This window comes from Petromyzon marinus, chromosome 2 (assembly GCF_048934315.1).
Source record: "Petromyzon marinus isolate PM22_M1 ecotype Great Lakes invasive population chromosome 2, UKy_Petmar_22M1.pri1.0, whole genome shotgun sequence".
Taxonomy (NCBI): Eukaryota; Metazoa; Chordata; class Hyperoartia; order Petromyzontiformes; family Petromyzontidae; genus Petromyzon; species Petromyzon marinus.
Genome location: NC_133668.1, coordinates 9,575,088 through 9,601,272, shown reverse-complemented (window position 1 = coordinate 9,601,272; position 26,185 = coordinate 9,575,088). Strand labels below are relative to the sequence as shown.

General features: G+C 45.3%; 1 protein-coding gene across 7 annotated transcripts in view; it reads right to left on the bottom strand.

Annotated features, from left to right (window-relative positions):
* Nucleotides 1-26,185, bottom strand: part of LOC116948019 (gamma-aminobutyric acid type B receptor subunit 2) — a 161,116-nt gene that overhangs the window by 941 nt on the left and 133,990 nt on the right. For 3 of the 7 annotated variants that reach the window (XM_032964323.2, XM_032964330.2, XM_032964321.2), the window contains 2 exons: nucleotides 13,327-13,477; nucleotides 6,526-6,643 (listed from right to left, as the gene is read on the bottom strand). The exons of 1 other annotated variant lie outside the window; for it this stretch is intronic. In XM_032964323.2, the coding sequence (XP_032820214.1) occupies nucleotides 6,526-6,643; nucleotides 13,327-13,477 (269 nt within the window). Of the gene's footprint in view, nucleotide 1; nucleotides 2,006-6,525; nucleotides 6,644-13,326; nucleotides 13,478-26,185 lie in introns of those variants that run through there. 3 more of the 7 variants (XM_032964355.2, XM_032964346.2, XM_032964337.2) reach the window with 3 other exon arrangements.

The window sequence follows — 26,185 nt, the reverse complement described above, 5'->3', positions numbered from 1 at the left end:
ATGGGAAGGAACGAGGTATTGTTTAGCGGCGTTGTTTTTCTCAATTGTGATCGGCTATATGGTCATCGGTAAAGTGGGAGGACAATGCAGCTATGTTCTCATGAGATCCCCTGTGAGTATCTGGCCACTCTAACCGTGCAGTCACGAGGAACAGCATGCGAAAAAAATATTGCCACGCTTATCACTTCCAGTTATATACACTGGGTCATTACTGGTCTGACTACGTTGGTATGATGGACACGAATGATGATATCTCGCCTGGTATTGAGGAGGTCGTGGGTTCGATCCCGACCTGACGCCTGTATATTTGGAGTTTGCATGTGCTCCCTGTGGTCGTGTGGATTTTCTCCGGGTCCTCTGGTTTTTCCCTCCACATTTAGAAACATGCGTTTATAGTATTCGGCTGCTATAAATTTCCACATTACAAGCCACTTCGTTAAGCTATCATTTGTGGCCAGGTTCGCTTCTGAAAAAGAGTTGTATAGCTCAGTAGGCCTTATCTGGTAAAATAAAAAGTTTAGTTTTGTAAGGTAAACGTAAAGGCACAGCCCAGCCTCCACTAGAAGGAGGGTATCTAAAGCCCCCGTAGCGAATATTTAACCTACTTTTTCAAACTGGCAAGATGTATTGGAATGTGTGAGTAGTCACAATTTACCCCACCACACAAGACCTGCTGATTTACCTTTTAAAAAAATAATGTAAAACTTTGATTTACATACTGCAAAACATCACTTCAGTGAAAACACATACAATCATATTTGTTGGTGTTTTAATATCTGTATCTATATATTATGAATTGAGATAGGTATTTTGGCATTTAATCTTACATTTCTTCACCATACATATCACTTGAGCTATTGGCAAAAGGCATTTTAGTCTCAATGGGCTGTTCCCTGGTTCTAAATGAGACTTTTGTATGTTGAACTTATTTTATACCGTATGGAGACAACCATGCGAATTATTCCAAAAATAAATTATTTTTTAAAAAGAGATTGGCTTTTTCAATTAAGGTTTTAACAAAAAATGATTAAACATTTTAAAAACTGGATTCACCATCTCACACATTTGCATCTCACACTACATCATCCCCCCCCCCCCCCCCCCCAACGAATAAAAACGCAGCCGTCCCGGCTGTGATTATACATAACCTGTGCGCTCGCAATGTGACAACCCCTAACACAACTCTATAGTGTCCAGTGACTGACCCCTAACTACAATACAATCATAAACAGTGACCATGAACAATAACAAGGACAAGGGAATGGGGAATTAATTAAAAACGACATGTCGTGAACGAGTATGTGCAGCAGGCCCGTCCCCGTGGGTAGAGACAGGTCCGCTCGAGTGTGATGAGTGGTCCGCTGAGGGAGTCTGCAACGCTCCGTCCATGGTCCTTAGGTCCTCCGGCCCTGTACGTCGCGGGAAGAGGAGTCGTTGAAGCCATAGGATGGATGCGGCGGGAACCCTCTGGTCCCGCGGCGGCAGTCAATGGCGATGTGTCCCGCACAGCCGCATTTGTAGAAGGTACGGTAGGGGCACCCAGCCGGTTGGCGCAGCCTGGGGCACCATTCCCGCACTAACGGGCACTGTGCGACATCCCTCTCCTCCAACCCATGGTCGAAGGAGGCACCCCCGAGCGCATCCGCGTCCAGCCCCGATGCGCTGGCTGCCACCGCCAGCCGGCCATTGAGGTCGAGGTGTGTCTGGATGCCGCGGGCCACTTGCAGGGAGGTAAGGTTGTCGTCCTCCGTCACCACGAGGGTGACCCCCAAATCCCGAGCCACGGAGAGAAGTCGCTCCAAGGTGAGAGAGTCGGAAAAGCCGCGTGCCCCAGAGCGAGGAGAGCACTGCTTAATGCCAACGGCGTCTCGTTCTCAACCCTTCGTCGCAACCGGAATCCTTGATGCACATTAGGCTGGCGCCTGTCAGGCCATCAATCACCCCTTATCGCACGTCTCCAAGGCGACACCTCCAGTGCCAGCGAACAACCCCGGGCCGACCCCGTCTGCAACAGATTCTTAATGAGATGGAGGTTTGTTTGTGCAACCTTACGTTGCATACGCGCACCTGCCTGCCCTCGGTTGCCCTCGGCCAGCAGTGCGTACCGCATATTTTACCACATTACATTTCCATTAATAATGTGTCTTCTATTACATTAACAATTTCAGCAAAGCCATGGATTCATTTACACATGTGCAGTGGGGACTAGTAATGGGAATGAGAACCCCACAACCTGTGACTCTTTTATTTATGTTCTTTTTACAAGTACTCTGGTTTACTCACACGCGTAAAAAATACACATCAACGAATCCATCAGTCATCATATATAAGCATGAGCTCCAGAAAAAAGTCTTGAAATTTAGTGATGGTATTGCTGCAAAATGAAATTTTGTTCATGCTAATGATTCAATTGAGAGATGGTGACGGCCTAGGAGGCATATTTACTGATATATGGCACATTCCTTAAGTTTGCAAATATAACAGTGATGAATAATTTGTAGTCTTTGATTTACCGCTTCTCCATCATAAGGAATACATTTAACACCCTCTGATTATTAATTGTGTTCTTAGGTAATCTTCCAAAACAATTATGTTTAAAGACTGCATGTAAAAAACTGATCACCCATTCATTTAAAGATGTAGCTAAACCTTTAATTTAAAAAATGCACGTGTGATGATGCATGACATAAACCAGACATTTCTCTTTCACATATGTAGTGGGTCCAACTGAGTCGCAGACGTTCCTTTTAGAGGCAACACTTTTATTTGTAACACAAAGGGGTAACTGCCCCTTTTACCAGACTACAAGATAGGGTGGTGACCACCCAGTTAACTACACCATACAGGGGAGTTACTGCTACGAAGGGTCGGACCCTCACTGAGGTCTCCGACCATGTGGTCCCTCGTAGGACGAAGCGCTTCCAGCTTGAGTCGGGAGAGCTTCCAGCTTGTGTAACGAAGAGACCCCGGTCCCTCTCAGGGACCCGCCTTATATCCCTCTCTGGTCGGGGCCGCTCCGCCCTTGGGCCCGCCCACCTTCTTGAACATTCTCATTCCCTATCGATCCTTCTCAAGAGCTCTCTCTGGACACATAATCACCCACTAGTCCCCCCAAGTGGGGCCCCCTATGTGGACATTCCGGATCACGTGTTTACGAGGTCAACCAGAGTGCCACGGCCTGGGCAACCCTGCCCCTGGGCTGACACTCACCCCCTCCCCTTTAGGGGAGCCCCCACTACATACTGTGCATGGTGCCCACACTATACCAGTGATCGCCAAGCCCCGCTAGGGCTGGTATTACACACAGCCACCCACATGGTGCTGTCCATGATGTAGTAACATCAAACGGCATGACCCTTCCGGGCCAGCACCATACAGTGACATCCCTGATGTCACTACATCACCCCCCCCCCCTTCATAGCATCCAGCCGTCCTGGCTGTCAACTCCCCCCTCAACGAACAATAAGTGAGATGCAACGAGCAAAAAAACTACAGTGTGCCTCAACAATAACAGAAATAAATACCCCAACCCACCTGTACAAAAGTTACACTATATACAAATGTACAAACGAACAGGGAGAAGAGTGGAAACCAATGAACCCATAACAACAACACAGCAACCATAAAATAAGGATACGCGAAAACCACGGGATCCCCCATACTATCACACTTCCCACCTTTGCCGTGTAACTCGCGAGCTTGATGGCGGCCAGGTTCAGCCAATGACCGCCACGACTCAGCGAGCATGACAAGCAACCGACAGCGTGGAAGCATGTGTGCAAGAGGATCACGAAAACCGAGTCTTTGAGCGAGTCCATGATACCGGGCCCCCACCCTGGCTCGTCAGACACAATCGACACTCGGCCCCTGCATTGTGGAGATGAAACGAATTCGCGCGGCACGATAAATGGTTTCAAGCGAGAGGGATGCACGAACCAACTCCGCCGACCGAAGTTAATCTGGACACACTGTGGTCGAACAACCCGAACGACATCGACCGGCCCCCACCAGGGCTGTAGTAATTTAGGCGATGTACCCACTGGTACCTGCAGGCAGTGCAACCAGGCCTTGTCCCCAGGCGTACATTTATACAGGGAATTACGCACATCCTTAAGCCATTCGTTGGCCAATTGTCATGACTCAAAATTAACCCTGGAGGCTTCCCGTGCCTCAGAAAACTTCTGAAGCGAACGAAGTCCGAAATCCTAGATTTATACTTCGCCAACATGGCCTGTAACTGTACATCGATGGGGGGGTCGTATTCCCTTCCATCCATTAGAAAAAACTAAGAATACCCGGTGGATGCGTGCGGGGCCATCCTGTAAGCGGCGAGGACCACAGGGATATGTAAATCCCAATCGAGTTGTGACTCGCTGACCTGGTGGCTCAATATAGAGATCAGAGTCCTATGTACCCGTTCGACCATGCCATCCGTCTACGGGTGGTATGGCGACGTGCGTACCTTCTTTGTACCCAATATAGCGCAGACCTCATGCAACAATTTAGAAGAAAAATTATTGCCCTGATCGGTCAAAAGGCGTTCCGGAGCACCTTTGTCCATAACATAGCTATTGAGGAATGCCCCTGTAATGGTCACATCCGATTAATTAGGGAGCGGCCAAGCGATAGGCCATCGAGAAAAATACTCAACTCCCACATGCAGGTATTTGTTCCCCCGAGCGGTAGTGGGAAACGGGCCAAGTATGGTCGGTTTACATTGCCCGGAACATGAAAAACATGCACAACCTCCGGTCGCTGGCAACCGCAATAGGGCATCGGCGTTCGGATGACGAGAACCCTTGCAGTACGTAACGTGGAACGAGAAATCCTGCAGGATCTCCAGCCAGCGTGATAACTGGCCTGACGGCTGATCCACGCGCAGCACATATTGGAGCGCTGCATGATCGGAGCGCACCTCAAATCGTCTACCATACAAGTAGGGCCGATACTGCTGCACGAAAACCACAATGGCTAGTAATTCACGGCACATAACGCAGTAACGCTGTTCAGCTGGAGACAGCACTCTACTGCCATACGCAACAATCCTCTCAACCCCGTCAACAACCTGCGACAATACGGCACCAATGCCGGTATTGCTAGTGTCAGTATGGAGGACGAACGACAATGAAAAATCCTGATAGCGCAGGAGAGAGGCGTTCACTAACCCCTCGTGGATGGCATGAAATGCAGCCTCCTCCCCCCAATGTAACTTATGACCCTTGGCCGTTAACATGTGAAGATGTTTTGCAATTGATGCAAACCCGGTGACAAAGCGGCGATAGTAAGACGCAAAGTCGATAAAACTGCACACCTCAGTCACCGAGGTGGGGGTGGGCCAAGTATGAACACACGCAGTTTTTTACGGGTCGGTCGCAATACCCTCTTCGTCAACAATGTGGCCAAGATATCAGACCGATTTCCGGAGAAGGTGACATTTCTGAGACTTGAATTTAAGGTTCGCCACATGCATTTTGACAAAGACAGCACGCAAATGGCGCAAATGGTCATCAAAAGTGTGGCTGAAGACGATCACATCGTCGAGGTATATTAAATACGAGTCCCATTGGAGACCCGCCAGGACCAGTTCCATCAACCGTTGGAACGTGGCTGGCACGGAATGGAGCCTCATGGGAAGCCGGTTAAATTTGAACAATCCCTGGGGCGTGCGAAAGGCCGTCTTAGGTCTCGAGACATTGTCAAGCGGCAACTGCCAGAACCCAGATAGGAGATCAAGGGTGGAGAAGAGCGTGCCCCCACCAACGCGTCCAGCGAATCGTCCATGCGAGGCAAGGGATACGCATCCACAACAGAGACCTTATTAAGCTTCCTAAAGTCGACACAAAATCATATGCTACCGTCGTGCTTCTTCACAAGCACAATCGGAGCTCCCCAGGGACTGGTGAATGGTGAGATGATGTCTGTGGCCAACATCTCATCAACCACCAGTCGAACATGCTCCTTCTCCACCGGGCTCAGCCGGTAGGGATTCTGTTGATAGGTGCCGCGTCGCCTGTATAAATGTGGGGACTCAGGAGCGACGTGCGCTCAATATCGAATTTACCTTTTCTGAAAATATCAAAAAAATCATGCAAGAGCATCTGCAACTTCCCCATCTGATCCGCGGACAAGGTACCACTTCCAGCGCACATTATCGGCCGTTATCTGACCAATAATGTCCAATGAGCCGCCGTTGGCGGCAAAACACGATGCATCAACAGGGTCTAGAACCCGACATTTAGAGGGCAAAATATTGTAAATCAATTGCGAAATGATAGTTGCCGACGCACCCATGTCAACCAGCATCCTTATTTCCACACCCTCGATAAACTCCAGCACGGCAGATGAACCCGTGGCCGAGGCCACCACTCGATGGACCAGCTCGGACCACTGATCTGGTCGGAGCTGACGAACCCTATGATTACACGTAGAACTCCCCCTCACCCCCGCGTGACCGAGACGCAAACCGAACCGCCTAGATGGGTGAGATGAGGCCAGGGGTCGAGTGTGGAGTGCACCGCGACTCGCCTTAGGGTGCTGGGGAGCATAGGATGGCGGTGATGCCGGGAGGCACCGTCGTGGTATGCGGCAGCCCGATGACACATGCCCTGGCAGGCCGCAATTGTAGCAGGTAACACGGCCGACCCTGGAACGAGACGACGATCTATGCCACCGCTGATCGTCCGTCCGTCGTTCGTCCCCGTCACCCTGGTCGCCACCACCCCGAGTCGATGCGTATGCCGACACGGGCTCCACTCCATCTGATGGCTCTGGCTCCGTACAGGACACGGCACACATCACCAGCGCCCTGTTCCGCTGCAGGAGTTGCTGGGCTTGGATGCACCTAGCGACCTGAAGAGACGAGATGTCACCATCCTCAGCTGGAAGGATGGTTTGGAGAGATTTCGCTAATGCTAGCAGTTTCTCGAGGATGTGCCGATTCCGTCATGGTCCATTTTAGGGAACGCGGCTTTCGCTAGCACCAAAAGCGTGCTGCGGAAGGCGAGGGCCGAATCGTTCTCCCCCTTCCGTCGCATGGCAAATTTACAGCACGTATTCGCCGGAGGCTCGTAAATGAACACCATCTGGTCGAAGGCCTGCGTGAGGGTGGACCTTTCTGGTGGCGGGATGGCGAGAAACGCGGCAATGGCGTCGTCATCGAGGGCGGTGGGCAACGCACGCAGCACCTCCGCCTCCGTCCAACCCGCCAAGTCAGCTTGAAAGCCACCCAGTCGCCACTGGTAGACGTGAACTCCTTAATGAAGGGAAGTCGACGTCGGAGAGCCGGGATGTCCATCAGCACCAACGGCATGTCTTAAATTTTGGCGGGCTGCACACTCTGCGCCGATGACAAAATGGCGTCCGAAAGCGCGGGCTGCGCCGACGAGTTTCCCCCCTGCTGCGAAATGGCGGCAGAGTCGCCTTCCATGAGCGACGTTGCCGCTTCCTCCTTCGCCGGCGAGACAGCGGGGCTGATCTCCGCCAGAACTGAAGCCGCAGCATGGAAGAGCTCCGCGAGGCGACCGCGCGCCTCCCGGAGGGACGCCCCCGCCAACGGCGAAGCATCGAGTGGCCGGCTGGCGCCCTGTTCCGCCGGCAGCGTCTCTCCCGCATCCTCCGGAGCTGTAGGCAGCACGAGGTCCTCGTCCTCGCTGTCCGACGTCCTGATACATGGTCTGCGACGTGTAGACATAGTCTATGGCTAGCTGAGTAACTAGCGTGTTGGCTTCTTCCGACACCAGTTGTAGTGCGTCCAACTGAGTCATTGTTCCTTTTAGAGGCAACACCTTTATTTGTAACACCGTAACACAAAGGGATAACTGCCCCTTTACTAGATACAATCTAGGGTGGTCACCACCCAGCTAACTACACTATACAGAGGAGTTACTGCTACGAAGGGTCGGACCCTCCCTCGGGTCTCCGACCACATGGTCCCCAGTAGGATGAGGCGCTTCCAGCTTGAGACGCGGAACTTCCAGCTTGTGGAACGAAGAGAGACCCCGGTCCCTCTCAGGGACCTGCCTTATATCCCTCTCCGGTCGGAGCCACACCGCCCTCAGCTCCGCCCGCCTTCCCGAACATTCTCGTTTCCTCTCGATCCTTCTCAAGAGCTCTCTCCAGACACGTGATCACCCCCTAGTCCCCCCACCTGGGGCCCCCTGTATGGACATTCCGGATCACATGTCTACGGGGTCAACCAGAGTGCCATGGCCTGGGGCAACCCTGCCCCTGGGGTGACACTCAACCCCTCCACCTCGAGGGAGCCCCCACCACACGCTGTGTGTGGTGCCTGCACTATCCCAGTGCTCGCCAAGCCCCGCTAGGGCTGGTACTACACAGCCACCCACACAGTGCTGTCCACGATGTAGGAACATCGAACGGCACGACCCTTCCGGGCCGGCATCATACAGTGACATCCCCGATGTCACTACATATCTATTGCACGTGTACATATACAGCCCTTTGTCAATCCACTGCTGAATTAGGGCCTCTTCATGCTGTGCGGGTCGTGGGGGTTGTTTGACCATACTTCACCACACTAGTGAATGCTTGTTGGTGAAGGCAGAATGCACAGTTATGTGTGCATAGAAGTACAATACAACAAATATTTTTTTCTGCTCTGTCTTATATACTGCATATATGGGAGTGGGAAAATATATATGATACCGTATATATAACAAACAAAACATAATCTGCTAAAAAGGACACTTAACAACAAAAAGCTCTTTAAATTGTCTCCCGAAATGGAATAAAATCAGAGTATAATCAAGGAGGAAGCGTTTTTGACCGAACATAGAAGCAATCATTGACAGATTAATTTTTTAATATTCCAGCAAGTCCTCTTGAGGTGCAATGAATTTAGTCTTTTGATGTTGCAAGAAATAACTCTTTTGTCTCATTTCTATTCAGTCTTCTGTTACATGAACTGTGTTGGCTTCACGTTAGCACCGGGCCAGGTCACTGGGAGCCTGCGATCCCATGGTAACCTGCTCTAGCTGAACCTACTCTAGCTGAACCAATGCCGTTACATTCCAGAAACAGGCCCCTGAGCTCCCTTCTTGACCAGAACTACACTCTAACACTCCTTGGCTCAGGCTGAGATGGCCTAAGAAATATTCATGATGCCACGTGACCAACGTGAATGCATGTCACTAGTCCTTCAGATTTTTGCTGTTAATAAAACGTGCATTTGAAAGTGATGCCGACTTTATTGAGGGCGATATTGCCACGTAATATAAGGATTTAAAGTCCAACCGTCAAATAAATGTAATTGTCATCCGTAATGTCATTACTTTGTTTATTTTTTTCCCCAGTTGTAGAATTTTTATTATTCTCATACCACGCACATCTCCACAAAGACTCTTGCGTGGTTAAATATCTGTACGCCACTTCTTAACCATGGAATATTAATACATGGTCTCCCTACACTGTATTGATCATAGAAGTTGTTTGACCATACTTCCAAATATTAATAGAGCCCAAAATCGTGAAAATCTATTAGAAAACTGCTTGCCCATTAATTGATTATTTTAGATTACGTAAATTACTACACATGCACATGATATGCGAGATATGTGCACATTTTTTCATGTTTAGATTGATATGAACCAGGGAAACAATGTGCTGACGAATAACGAGATGGACAAAACAGGAAAAAAATCGTTGCAGACCAATGAAAGCCGAATACTCACAGTTGAGATGAGACTACAAAGACAGTAGAAGAGAGACTAAAGTACAAGAAAGACAGTAAACCACTCGAGACAGTATACAAAAGACAGTAAAAAAGACGGTGCGTACAAAAGAAAAAACACAGCTTGGATGAAAGATTTAAGAAATTAATCACCACCCCTTGTTGATGCAATGCATCAAATCACCAGGTGATCAAATCACATCATTGCGGCCCTAATTTCGCAGAAAAGCCTGGTAACAGGTCAGCATGAATTTTTTTTGCCAGATTATTTTCTTCTTTTGAATGTATATGACATTTGACCTTATATATATTTTTTTTTAATTGGGAAACTCACAAATACAAATATTGAGCACACTTAAAATGACAGAGTTAATATATTTATCTATGCAATGTGTTTACCCTGACACCCACCGCCTGGTTGTGGAACTACTGCTCATATGTGTGTAGTGTAATAGCGCCGGCTGGTGGACAGCAGCGCCAACTGTGGTGGACAGACAGCACACATGCCAGTAAGGGCGTGCACGGGGTGTAGGCAGAGAGAGGAACTAGGGCAAGGGTCACGGAGGAGCCCATCTGGAGGCCCCTGGAACCTGCTAGTGGGTTCGAGAAGGGAGGCGTGGTCAGGGCGGAGCCAGGCCTAGCTGGTAGCATAAAAGTAGCTGAGAGCGGGAGCTCGAGGCTGCCGATTCTGGGAGTGGACTCGTCTCGTCGTTGCTGTCGTCTCGTCGCCGTCGTCGCTACCGTCTCTGCTAGATATTGCACTATGAAGCATAGTAGTTGGCTATCTCAGTCAGGACATGTCAGTGTTAAACGGCTAGTGTTGTGTACAGGCTAGGCTAAGCTACTGTGGAGAGTTTGTGGACGAGACCATGGAAGTTGTTAATAAAGAAGGTGTCTCCTATAAACTCTGTCTCCGAATCATTGGCACTACATATGTCATGCCACTGATTTTTGTTTATTCCCTCTGTAAAAAAAAAATGTGTGGAAGGTTTTGTATACAGCTGATAATGCATTCCAGCAGCCTCCTAAAATATGTCGATTGTGTCAAAAAAATAATGATATTCAGCCACAACATAACTATCCTGATTTCTGTTTTTCCATTAAAACTTTGTTTGACTCTTACATTTTCAACTATGTCTCTCCTTACCGATATTTATTTTTCAAATCAATAATTGTGCTCCAACACCTAAATGTTGTGCAATCTGCCTGTTGCGGCGCTGAAAACAGAACAGAGCTAATTGAAAGTTAGACACATTAAAGGTGTACTGCACTCTCGCGTGATTAAAATTAGCGAGCCTGTCATTGGAGATGGCATGACTTTATGCCGTCATTGCCGCGGCAAGGTCTAGTGCATAAACTGTATGCTAAAAGCAGTCCCTCAAATGCTGCAAGCTGGGTCGAAACTGCCATTAAGCTGCCTGTTTGTGCATTCAGCCGGTTGCATTACTCAATGGCACAACATTAATCATATAAGGGGGTTGCAGATGAAATAAAACAAAACTTTACTTGGGAAAATTAAATGGTTGGGATGGATGGGGCGATGTTGTTTGGGAAGAAAAAAAAACGATTTGGTCTTTGGGTAAAAAAAAAGATTCACTTTACATACTCAAAGAGCTGAAACACGCAGCGATGAAACATATCTGCCATTTCACCGGGCTTGATGTGCTTCAAAATTTAACAATGTGTAATTATAATGTGAAAAAACAATGCTATCAATATTTATGGAATATAATATGTGAGATGGTGTCTCCCACACTGGTTCTCTCCCCTGTTGGTCGTCTCAGTAAATTTGAATGCATCTGCCACTGGGTAGGCAGCTCCCAACAGCACAGATAAAGCTCGTTCTTACATTTAACTTATGCGACTGCCTCTACCCAGAAAATATAAAGTGATCAATTAAATGAATCAACAGGTGGAATAACAGCAGGTTGAATAACAGCTATTATTAATAATAAACAGGAGATGGATAACTGGATATCTGATTATTTTTTAAGTTTAATTATTATGTTTTGAAGCTTTTGTAATTAAGGTTTACATGTATTGTTATGTCGTTAAACTTTTATGAGTTTTGTCTATTACACTTTAGATTATGTTACATTGTTATGTAACTGCCTTTTACTTTAAATGAACTGTTACCTAAACTGTTTACTCCCCGTGATTGATTGGCCTATCTTTTTTCATTATTTTGATCCCAATGATCTTTGTGAACAGTGTATAAGAAGCACAATGCATATTTAGTTCTTCAAGTAATTTTTTTTATCGTGGGAGATGTGGTGGCTTGGGGAGGATTTAATCCAACAGTGGATTGAACATGGCTACTCGTGATTATTTGCCTTAACGGAGGTTTGCTTTGAAAATAAATAACTGTGGTCTCACCTGCCTTCAAAACGAGGAATAATATAAAAAATAAAATAGTTAATTAATCCAAAAAGTTGTACCTAATATGGAATATGACCCGAGCAATGAGGTCAACTATGTTTTGCTGGATGATAAAAAAGTAATACTGAGGTATGAAAGAAATACTGAGCAAATAAAAATTGTTAATTTTAACTAAATATAATTAATGACATGACCTAAAGACCAGCATTGTGATTATCTAAAAGAGTTTGCAGATCGCTCATTACAGCTGGATAATCGCCATGCGCCGTATGTGCGCCTGCTCGCAGAGAGCCAACGCAGCTACTATATTCTCTGTGGCGAAGAGCAATGTTCATTTAAGGTCTCTCGTGAAAATCCCCACTTTCTCATGGAGTAAGCTCATCAATAATCCAGTGTTCGTATGTCACTGCGTAATGCCTGACCCCGGGCATTGGGCACAGCTGGTTTTGTTCCATTGCATTTTACACCGTAATAACTACACGGCTCATACTTTATAAGAAGATATACCTTTATAATACTGTACACTGCTGCTGTTGCTACTTGGTGAAACTTTAGAATTTCGACTCGTGGCTTGAGAATTTACTGCACAATAAAACATTCTACAACAGACCACTTGCAAGCCGCTAGCAGTGACATTGCAAAGGAAAATTGAACAGGGGTCTCTATTTCACTCTTTGCACCAGGACCCATGCCAAATAAGGCATGAGCAGGCACCTCAATGGCAATAATAACCTATTTTGCATGAGTAACCTGATTGGATTCAGTGACAAATGCAACTTTTCAACGTAACGCATATTTTCATATTAGACTCAAAGAACACATATTATACTTGTTTCACACACAAAACATAAAACCATTACCACATTTAAAACCATTATCACATTTAAATTACTGCAAGGTACAATTTAGTGGATACCCAAGGAAGACTTGGATTCAGAACATCATAGAATGACCGGGCTTATACCACAATTAGCTAATGTGTGAGACTGATTAATGGCAATCTGGAGGGAGATTACGACCAGAGCTTCTAAAACTGTGCCACAACTACCTCATCGTTGGAGTTGCTCTGGGAGGTGGACGGAATTACCATGGACATATTGGAATAGCAATGTGTTGGTCTGCATAAGTGAATTGTGTGGACTTCTTCGACAAAGTTTGACGCGACTTAAAATAACAAAGACTAGCAGGCAAGAGGGCCTGCGATATTCGAGAACTCTGAACTGCAGAAGGAACTGGGCCCCATTTGCACCCGGGCTTACTTCTCTGGTGACTGAAGCCCCCCCAGGGGTCCCTCGCTGCCCGGCAGGATTGTAGAAATCCCTCCGCCCACCGTGTGCACGTCCATCGAGAGGTTGTTGATGCCACAGGAATGCTGACCCAAATGGTTTTTCACTCCATGGTTTGCGGAGTCTGCATGTGGAGTTGTGTGTGTCCGTTTGTGAGGGAGTGGGAGTGCAGCACGGGGTGAGTGGTGGGTGAGAAGGAACGGATAAGCGACATTATTACTATGCAGCAGGCATACACCCGTGGTAGCGTCATTGAGAGATCGTGTCAGCATACACAGCTTTCTGACATTGACACGGAGCAATGAACCATTAGTATCTTTACATCCATGAACAAAACAAATCCCTTGCAAAGTCCTCTTCACATTATCTTCCATGCGAGACAATATATTTGTTATATATGTGAATTCTATCATTATTGCTGTGTGCATTTTTATTAATATTTCAACATTGTTTTTTTATTAATATATCGGGTTGTAGAATACAGTATTACAATATTTCAACTGCCAACGGAAGATGCAATACGCAGTAATTGTGATTTTGAATGTACAAATTATTTTGGTGCTTCAATGACAAATGAGAAAAAAGAATTGGGAAGGTGATACTAATTTATTAGGGAAATGCCAGGACCAAAACAGAGAAGGGCAACAAGACATCAGCAACTGAAAAGCCATCTCGAGATGGGATTGAAAAGATGGTAAGCGAGTTAAGGGCTGAAGTTGCAGAGATCAGGAGGAGGTGGCAGAATTATGTCACCCCAGACACCAAGCGAGGACACTGGAAACAACCAGTCCAAGACAGAGCAATGCGACCAAGAGGCTGTAGGATGTGCCAAGAGGCTGGAGCAGGTGGTACATGTAACCATTGTTTCAAATGTGGCCAGCCGGGACACCTGACCCGTGGATGTCGAGCCTCTCGACAGCAGCAGGGAAACTGGCGAGGGTTGCTGCATAGGGACCAGCAGTAACCTACACACTAGGGTCCCAAGGGTGTCAGTACTGTTTATGTGAAGATAATGATGTTGTAAGACTGCAGAAGTGCCAGGGTTGTTACGCAGTACACTACTGCTCGAATACCTGCCAAAATCAACACTGGCAAGAACACAAGTTTATCTGCTGAGCAATCAACACATTACAGAAGGAAACAGAATGTCAAAAGACACCAGAGTGGAGGAACCCAAATATTGGCAAGGTTAGCTTTCTTAGGCCGAAATGCAACAACAGACTGTTAAAGTTAATTGGGAAAAGATGCATGGGGAAGTGTTTACTGGACCACGTATCAACCTCTGCCCTTTGGGACACAGGAGCCAGTGTTATAAATGAAGCATGGCGAAATAAGCATCTACCTAAGTCAATAGTGAGACCAGTTGAAGAATTCTTGGGGACTGGTACAATTACTGGAATGGCAGTTAACCAAACAGAAATACCATTCACAGGCTGGATAGAGGTGGCATTCAGTTTGAACAGTAATATGGGGACCAGTTAGTGCTTTCTCATTCCAATGCTGGTATCCAGTGATCCCAGGGTTGCAGAAGATCCTATTATTGGTTTTAATGTCATCGAGGAGGTCATCAATGGGCTGGTGGAAGGAGGAGAGACAATTGCGGACCCCATTAAAGTGGGGATTGTGGGTGAGGCTTTCTCCATCACTCCAGGAGACACAAACGTCCAAATCTATCTGTTGTCTTCTGGCAACCGGGACAGTGATGGTGGGGCAGTCAAGACAGGCAAACAAAGAGTTGTGCTACCACCAGCTCAAGCCACAATGGTTCGAAGTCGCGCTCATTTGGGACAGTTGGAGGAAGATGAAGTTATGCTGTTTGTCCCTGAAGAGAAGTCCCAATGGCCAGAGGGTTTACACATCAATGAGGTCCTGGTGACACTGAGTAGCATCCTGCATACCAATCTCAGTGATCAACACAACCAAACACAGCATCACACTTGATCAGTGGGTCACCCTACGACACTTACAGCTGTTGAGATCTGTGTATCCAGCAGCAGTAAGACCTGTGGCGTATCACGAAGGCACCCCTATTCAGGATCAGACATGCCAACAAACACAGGGCGACCACACAACTGGTGGAGCCAAAGCTAAGGGGCTGCAGCTGAGGCCAAAAGTTCAAGAGCAAGGTGAAAAATGGGACTCACTGGTAAAACTGGACCACCTAACAAACGAGCAGAAAATTGCTGCCAAGATCATGCTCAGAGAGGAATGCCATTCTTTTTCTAGGGAGCATACCTTTGTAGTGGGTCCAACGCGAGGAGAGACGGTTCTTTAGAGGCAACACGTTGATTACAACTATGGGTACACAATACAAAGGGGTAACGGCTCCTCACACCCGATACCCTAAGGAGGTAGCCCTCCGGACTAATGTGCCCTCACTCTGGTTATAGCGCTAATCCTACACTGGTTATGTTCTGAAACCGACCCTAGCCAGGGGTTCGGGTTCTGCCCACTGAGCTCTTCTCTTCAGGGTGGCTCTTCAGGTCTTCAGGTCTTCAAGTGGACGAGAACTGCTCCTAGCCACACCTTCCTTCTAGAACTTTCTAGGGGGTCCTGGAACATGACGGCATTCCAACAGCCCCCCCCCCCCCTTGGGGTCCGGGGTCCCTGGTGGCCCAAGGGCCCGACTCATCCCACCTAGCCTGTCTATCATCCCCTGTTGACACATGTCCGCTACTGCAGGTAAGGTTAATGGTGAATATACATACAGCCTAACAATGGCACTACACCTTCATTGAAATGCATATCACCCTCAAGGATAGGACTCCAGTGCAAAAGACATACATTGCAGTCCCAAAACCATTGCATCTGCAAGACTTGATCAATCGCAGCTGGGTGACAATTTCAAGATCATCATATTCTTCACCCATTGTCTGTGTAAGGAAGAAAGATGGAAACATAAGACTATGTTGCAATTACCGACAGCTGAACCGGAAGTCTGTTCCTAACAAGCATCCTATTCCAAGGATCCAAGACATGCTTGACAGTTTGAGTGGGAGTTCTTGGTTTTTGGTTGTACACCAAGGGAAAGCCTACCATCAAGACTTCCTTGATGAAGAAAGTCGCCCCCTCACAGCTTTTATCACACCATGGGATTATATGAGTGGGTGCGTATTCCCTTTGGTTTGAGTTCAGCACCAGCAGAATTCCAGAGGAGCATGGAGGACTGCCTGTCTGGCCTTCAGGATGAAATCTGTCAGCCCTACCTGGATGACAACCTTGTTCACAGCAAGTCCTTTGAAGATCATGTGCGGCATGTACAAATGGTCTTGTGTCGGTATCAACAGCATGGTGTCAAACTAACAGCGAAAAAATGTGAGTTGTTCCAGAGCAAGGTGCGATACTTAGGCAAAATTGTATCGAAATATGTCTATACTATGGACCCAGCAGAGATTGCCCCAGTTCAAGCTGTTGCATATGTAGGCATTTTTCCATTAATTTATATTAAGAATAATTCTGCCAATATTTTTTTAAAATAATAAATCGATAAAAAATTAAACAAACACCCTCACCCCGCTACCTCCCACAAGCCACACCAAGCATCTGGAGGTCATAAAGAGCCATTAAATAATAAACTCCGGGGCAAAGGAATGTTAACGACGATCTGGAAAACCTCCAGATTGTCAAATGACCATATGACACGGCCTCCCCGGACGTTTTGGACAGTTCACAAACAAATCTCCAGAGCTGTAAAACACAGGCACATAGCAGGGACAATCGGACTTTACAACTGGCGTTTTTTTACGGTAAAAGTTCGAAACTTAGCGGCAAGAATAGATCGACATTATAGACTGCCACATTAAGAACCAGACTGCAGTCTACATTAGTGGCTTTATTATTACTTCCCTTATTTTACTCTTATTCACCGCATATATTGTTTTCTTATTGTATATTTCTATCTATGTGACTTTACCAAGAGAACCAAGGAATATGAATTCCGGCAGTCAAGAAAGCTTAAGTGAAAACTTAGTTATATCTCCAACTACAGGATATCAAAATATAATTCGAGAATAAAGAGCACAGATACCTGGATACAGACAGGGAGCAAAGGTTAATAAACCCCTTGAAATACCAGAGGTAACAACGAATGGTACATTACAAATCTTGGTTAAACATGAACCAAATAATAATCATGAGGTATTAGACCTAGGGTAACTCAAAAGAGATACAAGGAAAATAGGTCAAACACACAAGACCAGATAATATGTATTCCATGGGATCAGAGCCTCCCCCGCCGCCTTTGTCTCCCAACAATGTGACACAACACATGATAGTAATAAATACGTATGAAGGGAGAGTGCCTCCCCTCGAGATAGCAAACACCATGAAGGCAGAGAGGGAGGGGAACCAAACTAAGTATGGAAAGCAGCCAAAGGTCAAAAGGGGGGGGGCGTGGCCACGGGAGGTGAACGAGACAGAGGGCATCTGTTTTTTTTTCCGCAAGAGACGCGCAGAGGGGAGAGAATTTCACATATAAGCAAAGACACAGATCATGAAACTTAGTACTGCGAGGGGCAGGCTCCGGGGCATGGCCTCGAGAAAAACCATGGGTGTCGTGTCTCGCAGAGAAGAGGGGCGAGGTGTTGCTAGGTGCTGAGTTCGGCATGGACCGACAGAGTATCGCTGAATGTTTTATTCTACATTTATCCTGATGTCTTGAGTCGCTTGCAGAGTCAAGGATTGCGATAAGTTGTATTGTACTAAGCTATCCGATTTTTAGTTCTTTCGGTAAAGTCACGTAGAAGGGAACCAAGAATATGAATCCCTGCAGTCACGAAAGCTTTAAAACAAAATTTAAGCTATCAGAGTTGTGTAAGAGTTGTGCGAATACAATTTACAAGTTTTGAGAGTGAGTGGCCCAGCCAGCGACGAGCAGCTTACAGCAGGAGCACTCTTGGAGAAAGGGCGGAGAGCACGGAAGATGAGCAACTACAAGGCGAAGCTCTGAAGGAAGGGTAGGAGAGGCACCACTGAATGCCAGCGCGAAGCTGGCAGCTGCCTGTCAAAGGAGAGAGACTAGAGCAGTGGAAAGAGCCTGAGCCAGCGCAGCCCTGACGTAAGGGCGGAAAGCGCCAAGCATCGACCAAGCGAGCATCACACAGGACCAGCAGCAGAGGACAAGCTGCGAGCACAATCGTGCATCGCCAGAGAGCATGGAGCAGGAGAGAGAGAGCACGCAACCAGCGCCACCGTGCAAGGGTGTCTGCCACCAGCGAACGAGCTGCGAGCGCATCGTGCATCACCAGAGAGCACAAGCAGGAGAGACCGGGCAACCAGCGTCACCGGGCGGGGGTGTCAGCGGCCAGCGGGGACGAGCTGCGAGCACGATCAAGCACCTTCAAAGACAAGCATCGTGCCGACTCAGCTCATTCAGCAGTGAAAGGAGCCTGCAGCTGCCTCGAAAGGGAGAGCCGTGTGTATGACACGCACACACACACATGACTCATCGCTCAGCAGGGAACAAACAATTTTTTTGGTACAAGGAACGCCCCGCCTCAGCGTCTGCTTAACGCAAAGAGTTGAGCAAGGAGACACGCCACCCACACACACATAACGCACATATTGGGACTAATACGAGTACTCCAAAAGTTATCCTTGTGTTTCGCCCATTGAGTTACGTGGATATGGTCGTTAGAAGTATTTAGTCATTCTTTTCGTTAATTGCCTAACTGTACCAATTAATTCATTGATAAAACTAAAACATTTATAAACAACTACGTCACGAATCTACACACTAACAGGGAGACTATTGTGTTGAAATATTTCTTTTGATCACAGAATCCTGCCCGCAAATTTACTGAAGCCTTAGCCAATTGATAACATTTGCTAGACAAGCAGGCACACTTCCGCACAACATTGTTCCAAGACATTTAGTTAATTGCATAATCTTACCAATGAATTCATTGAGGCCTACTTTTGCTTTCGGGACATGTTTCTTTATTGCTGTTCGTATGAATATTGTCACATTATTTTTTAAGGACTTTTTCCTATCGCCGTGAATGCTCGCTTTACTCTGAGAAATCAACCGATTGTTCTGTTACCCAGTTTAACAAACGTAATCAGAGGGTTAAATGTATGGATCAATGAGGAGGACATCTCGAGGAGTAATGTGTTGACATTCCTAGCCTAAGAGTTCGCATATTAGAGTGTTATGTATTTGTTTAGAGATTAAAGTTGCTTAACACAGAAGAGTCTGAGTGGTGACTTCCTAAGTTCATGCATAATAATCTTAATTATAAGAACTGTACTGCGGATAGATCTGAATTTTGAGACCTGACATAAAAACACTAAAACATAATCAGTAAAATTTAAAGCGAGAATCATTGTATTATCCTGATTGATTGTACAACCCTAGACAACGAAGCCGAGCTTAATCAGCATAACTACATCACACTTGCATAACTTCATACAATTAATTGTATTATCCCGATTGATAATACAACCTGAGACGAGGCTGAGCCTAATTATCATGACTACATACATTAGCATAATCGCATACACTTGCATAACTTAATACAATTACACATCCTAATTAGCATAAACTATTTGCATAGTGATATAAATCAACATAATATTGCATAATTACACATTTTTATAATTTCCATTTCATTTTTATTATTTTATTATTTTTTCAAGACCCGCTATATATACAACAAAGCACTTAAAGCAAGGAAGCCTGCAACAGTGTGAGAGCTCAGGAAGATGCTGGGATTCTTCTCTTACTACAGGTCATATATACAGAACTATTCAAGTATTGTCAGGCCACTGTATGACTTGCTTTTAACAACAACTAGGCAATTTCAAAACAACAAAACAGTACAGGGAACAAAATCAGGCCAACTGCTTAGCAGATCACCGATAACATGGACAAATTCCCACCAAAGGGTTTTGATACAGTTGGTTGATCACCTATCCAGTCCACCGATATTGACATACCCAAACTTTAATCAACCATTCGTCTTACATTGCGATTCCCCACAAGTAGGCCTGGGAGCTATCCTTTAGCGGAGGCAAGATGGAATAATGAGAGTTACAGCATATGGGTCCAGAACTCCACCAGAGAAAAATTACTACCTTTACGCAGGCAAGCTGGAATTTCTGTCACTAAAATGGGCAGTTCGTGACCGTTTCCGGGATTATTTGTATCATGCTCCTTCGTTTGTGGTATACACAGACAATAATCCCCTCACCTATATCCTCACCACTGCCAAACTAAATGCAACTGGACAAAGATGGGTTGCCAAATTGGTCGACTTTGATTTCAAAATCAAGTACCGCCCGGGTAGAACCAATGCAGATGCTGATGGACTGTCAAGAATGCCACTGGACATTGATGGATTCATAGCTTATTGCACTGAAAAAGTCAGCCTAAAGGTCATTAGTGCAAAAATGCAGGGAGTCACCATTCAGCATGAGGAATCAACAGCCTGGTCCAGATTGATAACACTCCATGCCATTGAAATACAGGAGGATTGTGACTCACTAGCTTGATCGGTGCATCCGATCCCAAGGGGTGAACTCAGACAAGCCCAGCAAAGAGACCCAGCAATTGGCAAATTATTGGAGTATAAAGGCGAAAATCAAAGGCCCACAGTAAAAGCTAGCCAGACAGAAAACCGGAATGTTTGGGCATTATTAAGAGAATGGGCAAAGCTTCACATCAGTAAGGAGGCAATTCTTTACCAGAAAACCTATACCAGGTCCCAGCTGGTATTGCCTAAACTGTATCACCCATTGGTCTATAAAGAAATGCATCAGGTAGTGGGCCATCTTCGTGTGGAAAGGACACTGAAATTGATCATAGATCGATTTTATTGGCCCAGGATGCAGAACGACATCGAGCATTTTGTCACAAAGGTATGTGACTGCCTAAAGAAAAGAAAACCAAACACACCAACACAGGCACCTTTGTCTAACATCAAAACCACATACCCTTTTTAGATGGTTTCCATTGATTTCCTGCACCTAGAAACGTGTAAGCAGGGATATGATTATATCCTGGTTGTAATGGATCATTTTACACGATTTGCTCAAGCCTATGCTACAACCAACAAAACAGCAAAAACACTCACTGACAAGCTGTTCAATGACTATGCCCTTAAATTTGGTTTCCCCACAAAAATGCACCATGATCAGGGAAGAGAATTTGAGAATCAGCTGATGGTTCAATTAAATAAAAGTTGTGGAATAAGAGGCTCCCACAAAACCCCATACCACCCACAGGGTAATGGACAGGTAGACTGATTCAACAGGACCCTGCTGTCAATGTTAAGGACTCTGACTGAAGAACAGAAGACAGATTGGAAGAGCCCCCTGGCCAAGGTAGTGCATGCCTATAACTGTACTCGTAGTGAAGCCACAGGATTCTCACCTTTTTATCTCCTGTTTGGGAGGTCTTCAAAACTACCAGTGGATCTTATTTTTGGTTTTGAACACCAGGGAGAGGAAGGATCCTATAAGCAATATGTGGAGAAGTGGAGACAGTGGATGGTGGAAGCCTACAGAATATCATCCGACTGTGCAACAAAAGAATCCACTCAAGGGAAGGGCCAGTATGACAAGAAAAATCATGGGGCAGAGCTACAGCAAGGAAATCGTGTCCTGGTGAAAAATATGAGTGAGAAAGGGGGGCCAGGCAAAATTTGTTCCTACTGGGAGGATAAGGTGTATGTTGTCATTGGGAGAAAAGGTAATGACAGCCTAGTCCGAGGTGAAACCTGAGAGCGGTGAAGGGAGAACCAAGGTGATTCATCAGAATTTGCTGCTACCTTGTGACTTCCTCCCAATTGAGCAGCCATCACAAAATCAACGGAGCAAGAAAGCAACAAAGAAAACTCACCAAACAAGGACAAGAGACCCATGGAAAGACACGAAGGAACCAACAGACAGTGAGTTGGAAGCAGAGGAAGCATTTGACAGAGGTTACTTCAGTTGGCCAAAAACTGTTCAGCAAGCTACAGTAATACAAGACACGGAGTCGCCATTGAACCCAGAAGCTGAAGATTTCCATCTACACAAAACAGAAGGTGAACAACAGTTATCGGCAGCAGCCGAGGAACATTTATCACGAACTGGTACAGAGAGCAGGAAGACGATTCAGAGAGTGAATATCAGTTAACTGAAGCAACTGAGGGACAGATCTTGCCGAAGGGATCAGAATACAGTGAGACCGATTTAGCAATAAATAATGAAGGAGAGCAGTTGAGTCCAGCAAGTGAATCTGCAAGGGACTTGGAACAGTGATGAAGAGGATGAGAGTAGTCATCAAAACAGGAGACTCCACCCTCAAAGAGAAATGAGACAGACAAAGACACTCACCTATGGCAAGTTTGGCAAACCTACCATCGTGGGAAGGAGCCCAGTAGCACAAGGGATAACTGTTGGTTGCTACTGGAGACCATGGTGAAATAAGGGACTGTTGACTGAAAAAGGGGTGATCAAGACAAACTATAAGCTTTTGATTTAAAGCTTTCGTGACTGCAGGGATTCATATTCTTGGTTCTTTCGGTAATAATGTTATAATTCAGTAGGTTCACATGCCATTGACTTCAAGACAGAAGTTCTTTGCAAGCCATCTGGCTACCATGAGAGATTCGTTCATGAGGCTATCCACATATACAAACACAGAGACAAATTCAACCGAGAAGATGGATTCTGGCTTAGCAATCATTGGAAGGATTTGATAAACCATTTCGGGTCTTGATTGATCACGCTTAAGGTGGCTTTCAGACCGCATTCATTATTTTTCATCTCCCCCCTCCTCTTTTCCGAACATAGATGGACTCGTCCATCTGAACAAACTGTCAAATCTCTCTCCGTGGTGCTAACGTTAAAAATAACCGCCACTTTTTTCAAATTTTCTTGTTGTGGTTTTTCACACCTGATGATGATTGTTTGTGTTGCAGTCGAAACGTCGTGAGAATTTTATTGTTATATATTTTTATGATTTTATTTTTCCCTTCTACGTGACTTTACTGAAAGAACCAAGAATATGAAACTATAAGCTGTGGTCATATGATTATTAAGTTATTTAAGATGTTTTTTTCATATAAGCGTTGTGTTTAATATGTTAAGAAGGGGTTATTGTCTTCTTGGTTCTTTCGGTAAAGTCACATAAAAAGGAAATAATACAAATAAAACATAATGAAATAAAATTCTCACGACGTTTCGGCCACAACACAAGCAGCCGTCCTCAGGTGAAGAAACAGAGCTGTCGGAAAGACAGTGCTCCAATCGAAGCACTCAAATCGGAGCACTGTCTTATTTTTATTATTTTATTATTTCCCTTCTACGTGACTTTACTGAAAGAATCAAGAAGATGAATCCCTGCAGTCACAAAAGCTTTACATCGAAATTTAAGGGGTTATTGCTTAAGATGAAAAAAAATGTTGAGGAAAAGGTTTCAAGTATGTTGGTACGCCGATAAGTAAGTACCTAAGAGCTAAATTCCACAGGGCCTGAACAAGCTGCAAAGGATTTTATTTTGACAGGTACTGGGAAAATAAACCTAACCATTTCTGGTCAGTAACATGTGAAGCATGGTTTAATAATACCAGATTGTCTGGTGAATTCCAAAATCATAATACCATTCTTGGGATCCTGTCTCTTTGTGCACAAAGAGTTGGAGCTTACCCAAAATAGAGAGCTTATGGAATGGCGCTATCTTGGAAGGGATATGATCCCTAGAAAAAATGTTTTCGCGATTTCATAAACTACTTTCATGACCAGTTAAGGAAAAAGAGTGCAAAAGTTTTGCAAGGGGAAAAATGGAGTGTCCAGACGACACTCATTCTGTGGGGGAGAGTGTGGCACTTAGGAATGGACCACTCTTTTAATAAGTCCTTATGTGCTGTGCAGTCCATAAATGCACGCGTGTACACCAGCATGCGATAACTGAGTTGGGCCTGTGGGTGGCTGGCAGGGTTATTGATGAACCGGACTTGTACACCAGCCACGTGGTTAATGACGACTCGGTTGCGGATTGCTGTGTGTGACACACGTGCTGTTGCATTTTACAGGTAAAAGACCCAACGAATGTTTTTGATCGTCATAGAAATGTTCTAGACTTGTTCTAGACTTCAAGCTTGGCTTTCAATTGTTAGTTTGTGATATATTCAATAGGAGGGGTGTTAGCACTGTGCACTGTAAAGGATGATGTACTGTAGTTAATACTTGTAATTCTCTAACCCTAATACTGTTTATTCTATAACCATGCCCATGCACCCAGAGTATGACTACTTACAATGCTATTGAGAATAGAACACATGTACAGTAGTAAGTTGTACAGTGGTGACAAGTACAGTACGTATACTGTACACATGCAGTCCAGGTAATGGGTGTAAGATACCGATATCAGTGGATGGTATAGATAGACATACAGCTTAGGATTAATGTAATATTCGAATAGTGAAGTACAAAGGTTACTGTCAAAGACAAAGATGGTTTATCGGTAGTAGAATTGGATTTAAGAGAAACTGTTATTGATGAACCGGACTTATACACTAGTCACGTGGTTAATGGCGACTCAGTTGAGAATTGCGGTGTGTGACACGTGCTGTTGCATTTTACAGATTTACCACAATAAATGTGTTTGCCCTCGATTTGGAGCACCTGCCCACGTCCTTAATTTCGAGTGTGCAACACTACTTTGGTCCTGTAGACAACCATACCATATTAAAACATAAACACTTCGTGCTGCTTGAGTAAGCTCAGGATGTTCAACCATTTGTTCAGATTTTTTCACAAGTGTTTGTTGCATTATTATATTTTATAGTTTAAGTGGGTTATGTGTGTGTGTGTAGGTAATGACACATCACTGCTTGGGTAGACCACGTTTCTAGAAGGGAATATTGCTGAGGGTGAAGAAAAAAAACGGACTATGTGTCTGGGAGGGCGTCCACCGAAGAGACGGAGCGATACAATAAGCTTCTGCATGGGTGGTAGGTGGATTATTACATTATAGAATCACGAGAGATGATGGCGACGGCTTGGGGAGGCCTTCATCCAGCAATGGATTAGTCATGGCTGATGAAGTGTGTTCTCTGCTGTATAAATCATACACGTTTAAAAAATTTTGTTGAGGACACTATCAGTAAACAGCCTAACAAAAACATGCTGCTTTTGCATGTCATTGCTATTAGAAGCAACCTTTCCTCTGCATATGTCATATATTATATGTGTTTACCTATAATGAGCACAATGTGAAGACAAGGGTCTTGGTGCACAATTCAAAGTGATGTTTTGTTTTTCTCGCAATGAGGCTGCATCATTGCAAAGCGGTATGAGCCAGTGTTTGTCCCATAATTTACTTGGAATTTTCTGCAGCACAATGCCCAGTGAAGATATATTTTCAACTGAAAACTTGGAACAATAGATAAAACACCGTAAGCGATGATTAGTTGGAGAATGGTGGCTTTCCACAAAATGATCAAAGGAGCCTTTTCTTCATTTTTGTTAAGTCTCATATATGTGGCAAGTAATATGTCGCGTGTGTTACCACATCTATATACATCAGCAAAATGGGTTAATGTGGAAAAATAGGTATTCTCGTAAATGATCCTTTTAAAAACAAATACACTATCCCAGTAAACCTTCACATTCACTTAATATTGTAAAATCAAAGTGACGCATTTTATTATTAGAATATTATTGGCCCATTGTTCATTTTATATTAGCATTTAAAATGTGGACAGGAGAGTGTCAGCCCAAGGATAGGGTTGCCTCGGGCTATGGCACTCTGGTTGACCCTGCAGACACGTTATCTAGAGTGTCCACAGAGAGGCCTCCAGGTGGGGGGACTAGGGGATGATCACGTGTCCGGGGAGAGCTCTCG